Here is a 13067-nt window from a genome sequence, read left to right on the forward strand (position 1 = left end):
GGCTGGCCTCAACTAGAGCCAGGGCTTTTTCGGCCGTGGCTCCGATCTGGTGGAACACTCTGTCACAAGAGACCAGGGCCCTGCGGGACTTGACATCTTTCCGCAGGGCCTGCAAGACAGAGCTGTTCCGCCAGGCCTTTGGCCAGGGCACAGCCTGACTCCCTCCCTCGGCAATCTTCGCAGAGCTCTGGCCCAATGGTTGCCAGTGGCTTGAATTAATTAATTTTATAATGAATGATTTTAGAGTGTTGTTTGTGCTGTACTTTTGTACTGTTTTATTGTTGTTAGCCGCCCTGAGCCCGGCTTCAGCTGGGGAGGGCGGGATATAAATAAAATTTATTATTATTATTATTATTATTATTATTATTATTATTATTTGGCACAGGTATTCCCTTGAAGTTATTTTGTGCAAATAGTGGGTGGGTGGCAAAAGCAAAGTGTTCTGCTTAAGTCCAGGTACTCAAAGATCCCTATATAGGAAATTCTAAGTACAATGTACACATCTTTACTCAGATGTAATTCTCATAATGTTTAATGGGGCTTTGTCTCAGGTAAATCAAATTGGGTATAGGATTATAGTAGTCAGGGTAAATTAAGAACAGTTGAAGCATCATAACTGTACATTGGTACCTCAGGTTAAGTACTTAATTCGTTCCGGAGGTCCGTACTTAACCTGAAACTGTTCTTAACCGGAAGCACCACTTTAGCTAATGGGGCCTCCTGCTGCTGCTTCGCCGCCGGAGCACGATTTCTGTTCTTATCCTGAAGCAAAGTTCTTAACCTGAAGCACTATTTCTGGGTTAGTGGAGTCTTTAACCTGAAGCGTATGTAACTTGAGGTACCACTGTACTAAATAGTGCTGCTCCTTTGTTCTCCCTCCTTCCTCCCAATCAAATGAAACTTCCCTGCCTGGTTACTCAGAAGTAAGTCCCAATGTACTCAATGAGGAGGACTCTCAGGTAATGTGTATAGGCTTACAGGCTCCATCTTAAGGGGGCATGGGTTCATTTACAGTCTGTTTTAGCTATGCGCTGCTGTTGTTGCATTCCTATGGTGTCATTCTTGGTTTTTTATTGTTTACTTTTGTTTTTAGGATTTACATAGACACCAATGCTGTATTTACAAATTATTGGGGGTTAGAACTATAACTGGCAGCTATAAAATTGTTATTACATAAAATAATTATTAAAATAATGGGGTGGGGGAGAGACCCCCGTACCAAGGACAGAGAATGGGGACTCTGGAGCCTCATCAATGGATCATTATGATCTGCATACAAAATCACCTGAAATGTGATTTTCTGGGAAATGTTGCTCTCTCAGGGGTAAACTACAACTCCCAAAATAACTACAGTTCCCCAGATTCATTGAGGGGGCAAGTCTGTTTTGAATGTGTTTTAAAGATACATGCTGCAATCCCAACCCTACTTACCTGGGTTAAGCCCTAATGAATTCTGGCTAAACATAATTAGGATTATGAGGTAAAATTAGGATTTGGAGGTAAAATTGGTAATGATATATTGGGCTAAAGATATTGGACATAGCATACAGTTGCGTGGCGATACCCGCCCCCTCCCACAAATGGAGTAAATAAAGACACTGGACACCAGAATTTAGGTTAATGGGCGTAAATGGCCACAACTTTATTGATTACAGGTAAGAGCGGTATTGGCATTTAGGCATTGGCCCTAACAGACTATCCGGTCTAACTGGGAAGGGTTAAGCACCAACAGGGGGAGCCACCCGAGATGCACATCCCTAGGCGCTCCCCCCAAGGGGTTACCACTTGGGGGCGCGCTTTAGGCCCTAGCCTCCGTAGGTTTCGGACGAGGCGACGGTCTCTCTAAGACCGATTTCTGATTGGGGGGCAGCTAGAATTGGGGGTGCAGGCCACTGGAATTCTGAAACCTTTGGAAAACCCTTCCCCTAGGAGAAGGGTGGCTTGTATATTAGGATATAGATTTAACAGGGTTCTTAGGGGTTGAAGCTTAATCGGCGAGCGTGCTAGGTCGAGGGACAAATTAGTAGCGATTCCCAGCTGCCCCTTGGGCGGGTCCAGTCACGCCAGAGGGGGCACCCCGATTTCCCTGGTGGAGGTGACCCCTACCACCTCGAAAGGGCTGTTGTTTACTCTTGTAACAGTTAACAGCCGGGTGGTTGCCCAAACACCTATCGCATTCATGCGAGTACTTACAAGAGGTGCGCTGGCAGGCCCCTTTATTGAAATCCCAGCATTGCCTGCGACGCTTTGTGTCCACCTTACCGGATTTGGCTTGGTCGTGAGTTTTCTTTTCGATGTTAGGCCCCACATGCTTCATCCAGTAGTTATTATCCCTCTGATCGCAGCGCGTGGATGACAACAGCAAGGCATTCCTACGAAAGTCCTTGTCGTACGAAATGGCAGCCTCGTCTCCCGCTAATTCCCGAGCCCTTCTCACGTGCGCCAGATAAGATGCAAGGTGCAAACCACGTTTTGGATAACAACCTACCACTATCCCCATAAATACCTGGTAGCCATTGAGCCAGTTCTCGAAAGTACGCTCGGCCCGAGGGGACCTATATCTTTTATTACCATAATACCGCTTTTTCTCCCCTTTTCCCTTTATTTGTGCTGGCGGCAGCAAGGTAAACAGGTCTATAAAGTCCCCATTCAGTATCTTATCCCTCTTTCTCTTAGACAGGTGATTACCCAGGATAAAATCAGTGGACAAGTGAGTTGAAGTTTTAACATCTTCCACCAAGGCCCCATCTTTCCATTCGAGGGTACCATTAAAGGTTTTCCTGTGTGAATTAGCCCTCCTCTCATGGACCCACAAAGGAACACCGGTTTCTTCACCCTCCCCCCAATAAGTCTCCATGGGAGTGTCACTATCGTCCTCCGAGGAAGAGGTACCTGTGTCATCGTCGGAGTCAGATGGGTCGCTTCTCCTGCTCTTCTTGGACACGTGTTTCTTCTTCGCCTTCCGCTTCCCACCGCGGGTACTGTTATCTTGCGGTGCTGGATCATTCTCAGCTGTGGTTGCCTGCTGGGGAGGTAGCTCCTCGTCCGAAGAAGAGCCCTCCGAATGACTTGGCATGGCATGAGAATCCTGAAAAACACTAGGTACACCAATTCTCTGTTGACTAGAATTAGGTGGAGCTGCCCGCGGTGCCTTGGACTTATGCCCCGAAGCCTTAGACTTTTGAGCCCCAGACATGGCCTTTTGCGCCACACCCTTGGACTTATGCGCGTGTGCAGTTTGTGAACGTGTTTGGGGCCTATTGATCTGACCAAACCCTGATGTGACGTGCTCGCCGAGGCCGCTGAGGGTCCTGCCTGGCCCTGTTGGCTAGGGGGGGTGTCAGGAATGCAATCCTGAGAAACCTCCACTATATTTGGATTTGGTGCGACGGGAGGACTGCATTGTGCGTAAAAGGTTTGGATCGCAGCAAAAAACTGAGCCAAGGCCTGCGGGTTGCAGGGTGCCACCGGCACTAATGCGCCACCCGTTTGCAGTAACTGGGAGTTGCCCCTGTTAGCCATGTTATCAATCTTGTGCTGTGCGTGTATTTATGCGTGTGTGTATGTGTATGAATTCAATTACTTACTGAATGTATGTTACTTTAATTTTATTTTAACTTATTTATTTATATATACTCCTTTTTTGATATTTATTTATTTATTTATTTATTATTATTATTATTATTATATTTATTTAATTATTTATTTTTATTATGGTCAGTGTGACATCGCTGCTCTGGCGAGCCTACACCAGCGCAGCACACGGAACGCCGTTTACCTTCCCGCTATAAAGCAGTACCTATTTATCTACTTGCACTTTTAAGGGTGCTTTCAAACTGCTAGGTGGGCAGGAGCTGGGACCGAAGGATGGGAGCTCACCCTGCCGCGGGGATTCGAACCGCCGACCATACGATCGGCAAGTCCTAGGCTCTGTGGTTTAACCCACAGCGCCACCCGTGTTGGGTGCTTCTAGCTTCCATATAACAAAAACAGGAGGAGGGGAAAGTGGATGAGTGTGGAAGGGGTAGAATTTGGTTTAGCCAAAGAAAGCATCGGTATTAACAGCATATCCTGTAATTTAACCTGGGACACCCAGGACTCTGAGATCCATTTATATTTTCAAGTGACAGATAGGTAGCCATGTTGGTCTGCCATAGTCAAAACAAAATAAAAAAATTCCTTCCAGTAGCACCTTAAAGACCAACTAAGTTAGTTCTTGGTATGCACACGAAAGCTCATACCAAGAACTAACTTAGTTGGTCTTTAAGGTGCTACTGGAAGGAATTTTTTTATTTTATTTTCAAGTGAGTATTTATATTCTCCATAGACAAGGATTATTCTGCAGTAAGGATTATTCTGTAACAATGGCTGTCAAAAAGGGTAACGACCATCTCAAAGACAGTATATACCAAAATATAATGATTGCACTTCAAACCCTATTCTATTTGTGATGTTGGTTGTCAAAATCATCAAAATCTGCACACCTCCTCAGCCCAAACACTCCATCTTTGTTCTTAAGTCTGTTCTAGTTCAGGGGCTTTTAGCTCCCATGGCAGGTTCCAACACAGAGCTTCACACTAGAACTTTTCTGCACCATAACGAGCCTCTGTGGAGCTTCCTATCAACACCCCCTTTGCCATCACAGGGTCATTCCAGTCCAAGCAGTGCTACATTTGTGTGAAGAAATAATGCCACAGAGCTTCGCATCCTGGCTAATGTATTTTTGATCTTTTTCATAGAAAAAAAGGTAAAGGTAAAGGTACCCCTGCCCGTACGGGCCAGTCTTGACAGACTCTGGGGTTGTGCGCCCATCTCACTTAAGAGGCCAGGGGCCAGCGCTGTCCGGAGACACTTCCGGGTCACGTGGCCAGCGTGACATCGCTGCTCTGGCCAGAGCCAGAGCCAGAGCCGCACACGGAAATGCCATTTACCTTCCCGCTGGTAAGCGGTCCCTATTTATCTACTTGCACCCGGAGGTGCTTTCGAACTGCTAGGTTGGCAGGCGCTGGGACCGAGCAGCGGGAGCGCACCCCGCCGCAGGGATTCGAACCGCCGACCTTTCGATCGGCAAGCCCTAGGCGCTGAGGCTTTAACCCACAGCGCCACCTGCGTCCCTGTGTTCATAGAAAATAGCAGCGTAAATATGCCCCAGGTTTATTGATTCTGGTTCTCACCTTTCTCAGCTTCTATTGCTTCCTTTAAGTAACGGCTTTCTTCCTGTATTCTTTCTTCTAAAGACCTTTTGCCCAAACCAAAGTTTCTGAGTGTTGTTAAGGCAAACCGTCTTTGATGTTTCCAGATGAGACCATTAGAGAAGACAGCCTCTAATGAAGCAGTCACCATCCTTGTCCAGAGCCTTGGTGAACTGCTTGATTAAGCCGAGCTTGATGTGCAGCGGTGGGAAGAGTATTCTGTCTCTGTCCACCAGAGGGTCATTGATGACGTTCCTTTCTTTGCAAGACACCAATTCCTCCCACACAGGCCTGTCCTTCTTCGTGTAATGCTGAGCACGGTCCCTACTATCCCACATGCACAGAAAACATGGGTACTTGGTGAAGCCAGACTGTTGTCCCAACAAAAAGTTCACCATATTCAGGTCAACACAAATAAACCACTTATGCTGATCATAACCAATTTTCTCCAGCACATACTTCACCGCTTCATAGTTCTCCTTCAGTGTACTCGAGTGAGCCAGGGGTATAGAGGCAAACTGGTTGCCGTTGTGTAGCAGAACACATTTCAGTGATCACTTGCTGCTGTCAATGAACAGTCTCCAATCTTTGGGTTCGTACTGTGGCACTCCAAGCTTGAGCAGAAGCTGCACAATATCTGCACAGTACACCAAGTCCTTCTCTTCCGAGAAAAAATGGAGGTACTCTTGATGCCTGTTGCGGAGGAAGCTGATGCGAGCACTGTCAGAGAGGAGGTTTTTCCCTTCAATCTGGATGCCAACAGTTCGGCAGAGTCCTTTGACAAGCTGAGGTCGCGAACTAGATCATTCAACTCCTTTGGGGAAAATGGATGTGGAGCATCATCTTCAAGAACCACTTCTTCTTCTTCATGTCCTTCAACACTGGAGGCATCTTTGTCACTAATGTCAGGAAGTTCTCCGAAGATAGGCACTGGAATTTCATCACAATGAGCTACAGGACGATGTGCTGATTGAAGATCAGGATACTTCGTGGGGCGGCTGCCCCATTAACTTAGTTTTGATACCCCAACTTTATGCTTTGCCGCACCAATTTATGGAAGATTTCGAGGTTTTATGACTTCAAACCGATCCCTTTTCAACATAATCACCCAGAACTATTGGACCTGAATACTTCTTGTCATTCAAATAATCATTTCCAATCAAAACAATTATTCGACATGGCATTTTACCCCCACCAACTTCTTCTAAAATGCTCCACACAAGCGTACATGTGAACAAAAACGTAAAAAAATGACGTGTGGTCATAGCTCAAAAACTTGACCTGATTGAGCAAAAACAATGTGATTTTTGGATTCAGCGCATCAGATTCGTCCTAAATCAACTGAAAAAATGCAGACAACAAATTTGTTGTTGACCAGTGTAATCAGGTGGCCAGGTGGAATTGTGTCTACAGTGGAGCTGAATGGCAAGTCCTTATTCCTGCCTCTGTGCACGTGGAAGATCAATGGCTGCAAGCTACAACAGCATGGACTTCTGCTGGGGGAAGTCAAGTATGAAAGCACACAGTCGCTAAAATGTTGCTGTGGAAACCAGAGGCTCCCACCTTTGGGGGCCCAGGGGTACTTCTGAAACTATTGTGGGGATGAGGAAATACCTATTTCACAGAAGAAATAATAGTGATGGTCAGAAAAATTCCTTCCCCAGAACAAAACAACAAAATAACTTTCATTATTATTCATCTTCTTGTGACCAGGTGGACAATAAGTTCATTGTTCTTTAAAACCCAGTTTGAATTGTTAGTTTCAGTACTGCCAAACCTGGGGTAAGGAGTACATCCTGCTGCATTATTTGAGAGATTTCTAAAAACACCTTCTCCCGAAACCCACTTGTATCAATACATGCCTGGTGACACACACCATCCAACAGAGGGAGGAGGAAACTGATGCAGTGTGGGCCAAATACCTGGGTGTCAAATACCAGCTGTGCAATACTTTCAAAGATAATTCCCTCACAGAAGCAAAGATTGATTTATAAGGCAATTTCTACCACAAAACCTCCCAGTCTCTATCACTGAGCGAAAGCTGGATATTTTGTTCCCAGCACAACTTCTAACCAGCAGGTCCACCTACAGTGGCATCCAATATAATTTTAGAAAGAACTGAGAGTAAGCCTTTATTATTCAATAATTGTTGTTCAAAGGCCTTAAGACTCCATGTTCCTTCTCCCAAAGAACATCACAGGAGAAATTGGTTCAGGCCAAGCACACATCAAGCCCAAGACTTCCAAAGAACTGCAGGCACAATATCCCCAGGAAATTTCTGCTTGAATGTTTTCAGCTGGACACAATAGTACTGAGGGAAAGGGAGCATGTATCTTCTGAGTGACATTTTCCTCTGCCTCTGCCCCTGTGAACGTCAGCACTATGCGTTCCCAGACAGCCAAATTGCCACTTTTAACTATTTTCATGGAAAACACTTTACAGACTTAGTTTGCACCTTGTTATCCACTATGTATATTAAAGCACAACAATAATGTTTTTTGGAAAATAATAAAACCTAGGCAACATTCAAGAATTTAGTCCATTCATTTTACTGTAATTATAAGCACATTTGGATTTGCCTTGGGGTTGGGGCCACCAATACACAACAGCAAGAACCTCAGGTTCATGGGTTCAAGCCCAATATTGGGCAAAATATACCTGCATTTCAGGGGGCTGAAACAGATTACACTTGGGGTCCCTTGCAACTCTGAAATTCGATGAGTCCATGGTTCTATGAACTGGTTATGCAACAAAATTTTCCAAGCAACATTTTTTTAAATTTTATAAACATAGGCAGGAATTACATTAGGGGTTTATTTTGAGTCGTAAGGACACAGATTCCTACAAACGAAGCAATGCCTTTTCTTCACCACAGCCAGGATATTATTATTATTATTTGAAAATAATGGGATGGTGGATAGACATACACACCAGAACAAGAAGTGGGAGGGTGGAATTTGGATCCTCATCAATGTATCATTATCTGCATACACAAATTCTGTCAAGAATTCTGGGAAACTGAATTTACCCCTCAGATAGCTTCAATTCCAAGCACCCATAAACTTTGGTTGCCCAAAATCTTTAAGGGGGCAAATGTGCTTTGAATACGCTTTAAAACAGAGCTTTCCAAAGCATGTGTCATGACACAGTTCAGGGGTGTTCAGTGTTCAGGGGTGTTGCATGATATATGTCCGTATCTCTTATAAGGGGTTAGTTTAACCTCTGGTTTGCTATTAAAACCGAATAACTGTGTCGCAAAATGATGCATGTCTAAAAAGTGTGGAAATCTCTGCTTAAACGAACAGGCTGCAATCCCAATCCTGCTCACCTGGGTTACCTGGGTTAAGCCCTACTGAATTCTGGCTAAACCCAATTAGGATTAAGCCATAGATCTGCTTCTACCCCATAAACAAATCCTACTTTTTAAAGAAACAGCAATGCTATAAATTGGGGCCCCTTAGCAAGAAAATGCACAAATCCGGTATGGCAGGGGTGAGAATGTCAGACTCATCCTAAATTCACGGCTTAATGTCTCATTCTTTGGAGCCTGGAAAGTGAACTTCTGAATTAGGGCAGTGAAGAAAAGAAAGAGCTCGGTCCTCACCAACTGCTCTCCCAAACAGGCTCGCTTCCCTAGAAGACAAGGAGGAAAAAGACTGTTTCAGTGGAGAGCTTTTGCTCTCCACTGAGTGGTACAATTTAAATAACATGGGCAGATCAAATAATTTAAAAAGTAATTATGTTGTTGCAAAATAAATATAGAAGTCATTCCTACTTCCCAGTCAAGCAAATGGGAACATTGAACAAATATGATCATGGTTTTACAGAATTTGGAAATGATACATTTGAGATACATAAATTTATCTCATAAGCAGTTTTGAAACAAAATTGAATTATCTTTTATTAGGAATCAACCTAATCTGTATATATCTTAGCTAAGGGTGTGGCAAACAGAGTTTAGTTGTTCAAGTTCCAGATGGAACTGGGTTTTCTGTTCCTTGAGGAAACATTGTGGAATCAGCTATACAGGTGAAATTAAAACTTTTAAAGTGTGTTGTAAGGTGCATTATACAAATGTGACATTAGATGGCGATGGTAAGCTATGACAAATTCTATATTCTTTCTCAAAACATTTCTTTAAAAAGCATTTTCACAAAGCTTTTTTATATTTGTCTAGATTCCACCATTTTAAAAGTACACCAGGTGTTGCCCCCCAGCTTGTATATTTGAGTTACATCAATTGATATTTTCCTCCAAAACTGCATATGAGATAAATTTCAATAATATTTTATTAGGAATCTCCCTAATCTGCATATAATTTAGCTAAGGGCGTGGCAAACAGAGCTCAGTTCCTCAAGGTCAAGATGGAAGTGGGTTTCTCTTCCTTGGGGAAACTATGAAAAAATACATCAGCTGCTGTCTACCCAACGGCTGGTGGAGCACCTCTCCCACTTATGGCACCTGAGAAATCTCTGAAACTATTCCCTCAAAAATCCACACTGCTTACTGGGGGGGGGGGGGAGTGTATTAACACCATTTTGTGTAACTTCACACCTCCTATAGTAGTCCTTTTGTGACTTGCATCCACAGTACTTCCTCACAATCCCACACGTGACCACTGGCCCCAATAGGGTGCTGAACCCTGTAATACACCAGACTCCCAGCAACCAGTGGCGTAGGAAAGGGGATGCGGTGGGTGCGGTCCACCCCAGGTGTCATCACTGAGGGGGGTGACCACTGGGCATGGCCTGCAGTGTGCCCTCTCCTGGGGAGTGACGTGTGGCTCAGGCATCTGCTAGCTCAGTGGTTAGTAATGGTCATTTAAAAAAGAAAGCAAAGAAGAATACTAGCTATCCATTCAAATGGTTCAGACTGTGGTTGGAATCCATTTTTGCAATGGGAGGGCTCAAAAGACCTAAAAGTCTATTTAGCCCAAATCCCTCCCTCCACTCCAGATCTAGATGTGCCCCAAGAACAACCAAGACTTCTATCCGTCCTGCCCATTGGCCATGCTGACTGGAACTGGTAGGATTTCGGAGTTCATTAACATCTGGAGGACCTCATGATGGCTAATCCTTGGTAGTGGTGCCCTCCCTGTGACATCCTTTAAGATGTCAAGGATATCAAGAACTACATAACTTTTAGAAGACATCTGAAGGCAGCCCTCTATCAGGAAGTTTTTAATGTTTGATATTTTACTATGATTTATATATGCTATAAGCTGCTCAGGTTGGTTGGGGAAACCCAGCCAGATGGGTGGGGTATAAATAATAATAATAATAATAATAATAATAATAATAATAATAATAAACAAACAACTTTGGCTTCAAGCTTTTGCATCTTAAAGAAAGATGGAAGGAAGAGAAGAATGGTGATTCTTCTTCATATTTACTTTGGGAATATGAAACCCAGCCAATATAGTGTCCTTGGTTGTCACCCGGGGCACACTCGAAGGCAAAATGTTGCTTATTCTTTGAATTTCATGAACAACCACATTGGTATATGGCATGCTGTCCCTGTCACTCATGGCTGGCTGGCGAGACTGGCCAATCACAGAATCTATTTCCGCTTGGACTTTGGCTGCAGAGAAAAGAAAATCTGCTTTCAACACAAAAAAGAACAGACTTGATCTAAGTTCTGCAGGGGAGGCCTATCTTTAAAATTTAATGGATTTGAACAAATACAGACTCAATAATTAAATGGATGGATAACCAAATTTTCACTTATTCGCATCACTTTTGATTTGGACCAATCAATAGAGTATCCTGATATTTGAATAAAGGCACCTATCATTTGCATCAGCACAGGACTAGTAACATGAAATTTAGAAAGAAACAAAAGAATATAATCTGCAGATCAACTGAATTATGTACTTCTCTAGATCAACACTACCTATGAGTACCTATGTTGTCCAATAGCACAAGCCAAGGGTTCCACACAAATATTGAAAAGCAAAGGTGAAAGTGGACATCCTTGTCTAGTGCCTCTAAAGTAGCAGAAAACATAGCATTTACTATTATTGTAGATGTGAGCAAATCGTATAATATTGTTCCAGAAGCCCGGTGCCTGTCCTTCTCTCCTCCAAGCAGTGGCAAGAGTGCATGGGGCCACAGGCACACGCACAGGGTCTGAGTCCCTTTGGAGAACAGAAGACATGGTGGAGAATGTTGTGCTTTGAGAAATATGTCCAGTTGCAGATAGGTAGCCGTGTTGGTCTGCCATAGTCAAAACAAAATAAAAAAATTCCTTCCAGTAGCACCTTAAAGACCAACTAAGTTAGTTCTAGGTATGAGCTTTCGTGTGCATGCACACTTCTTCAGATATTCCAGTAGGAATTTTTTTATTTTGTTTTGAGAAATATGGTTTATTCACCTATTTACACCTTCAGTCTCCATGCAGGGAGCCCAGATCTTACAGTATGGCCCACAGCAAAACAGGAAACCTTTCATGTCTGTCACCCAATTACAGTGGAATGGACTCCCTTGGGAGGTTGTGGGCACTCCTTCATTGGAGGTTTTTATATCTCTGTATTAGATAACTATATACGGAGTTGTAATTGTTAATTCTCACTGCAATGTAGTATACCTTTATTTTTTTTTTCATGTATTCACTTTTAATTTTTATTCCATTTTGTTTGTTTTAAGTGTTGTTTAAAAAATAAATAAAAGAAGCAGAAGAAGAGACTTAAACTAAGATCTGAAGGGGAGGCCAATCCTGATGTCCCACCACTGGCTGCTCATTGTGTGGTGATGATGTGTAGCAGTATCAGATTACTGGAACTCCCTTCACTTGGAGATGGTCACAGAGATTTCACAAGTGGAGTTTCAGCATTGCCTTAAGACTTGTTTCTTCACCCAGGTCTTTCCTTGGGGGAAGGTGAGGTTTTTTGGTTAGTCTGCCTGAAGAGGAAATGTTCCGTCTGCCGCAGAAATGGAATTGCCTTTATTGCGCGGTTTTATTACCTGCTCTAATTATTTTTATTTATCATTATTGCGTCTAATTTTAGAGGCAAAGATTCATAGTAACCAAGCAAAAGACAAAACATCTTAACTATTACACAACAGCAAAAATAAGGGGTGGCATTCACAGCTAGACCCACTCAATAGGCCCATTAAAGTTAATTGAAACTAATGACGAAGTTAGGATCATCAGTTCATTTATTTCTTTTTATTATCACCATTACTAACATGACTTTGAATAAAGCCACAGTATCAGAGGAATGGCATTTTCATAACCGAATACACTCCTAAACCCTTGATACTCAAACTAATAATTATAACTTTTGAAATGAAAACAATGATTGGTGTTATTATTTTAATGGCTGCTATTCTCCCTGAAAAGGCTGAAAATAATTTATGCCACTTGGCATTAAGTAGCCTTGTTCCCAGATAGTGAACTGGGTTAGTAGTCCATTGATAATAGAAAGCTTCTATTGTTTCCCCCCTGTCTTTTTGGATATTTTCCCACAACAATTTCCGCTTTTAATTTATTTATTTATCTCTCTCTTTTTTTTTAATTCTCTTTATTAATTTCCATTAAAACAGTCAAACACAAACAACCACAAAACAAAATCATTACAAAAAGGAAAACAAACAACAAAAAGAAAGAAAAAACAAGAACATCCTACAACTAATTGACTTCCCTCCACCTCGGTTTTAGATTATGTAATAAAAGGTTTTCCCCCCGCAGTTTCGATTTATAACATCTGCACGAAGTAGGGTTATATTGCACCTATTGTGATTTTTTAATTTCTTACATCTGCTTCGATATATGTTATGAATTTGTTCCATTCCTTAATAAACTTTGTTTCTTTCTGGTCTCTAATTTTTTGTGTGAGGTTTTTTGACAAAGGTGTATTTAAATAATTTTTTTTAG

General features: G+C 42.7%; 1 protein-coding gene across 1 annotated transcript in view; it reads right to left on the reverse strand.

Moving 5' to 3' along the window:
- Nucleotides 1–13067, reverse strand: part of LOC307219176 (cytochrome P450 2J1-like) — a gene marked incomplete at its 5' end in the record, with an annotated part of 87533 nt that overhangs the window by 64056 nt on the left and 10410 nt on the right. The window contains 3 exons of the mRNA XM_079982174.1: nt 7760–8825; nt 9391–9451; nt 10585–10842. Of these exons, the coding sequence (XP_079838300.1) occupies nt 8650–8825; nt 9391–9451; nt 10585–10842 (495 nt within the window). The 3' untranslated portion in view covers nt 7760–8649. The remainder of the gene's footprint in view (nt 1–7759; nt 8826–9390; nt 9452–10584; nt 10843–13067) is intronic.

The sequence above is a fragment of the Podarcis cretensis genome, assembly GCF_951804945.1.
Source record: "Podarcis cretensis genome assembly, chromosome: 6".
In the NCBI taxonomy this organism is placed as follows: domain Eukaryota; kingdom Metazoa; phylum Chordata; class Lepidosauria; order Squamata; family Lacertidae; genus Podarcis; species Podarcis cretensis.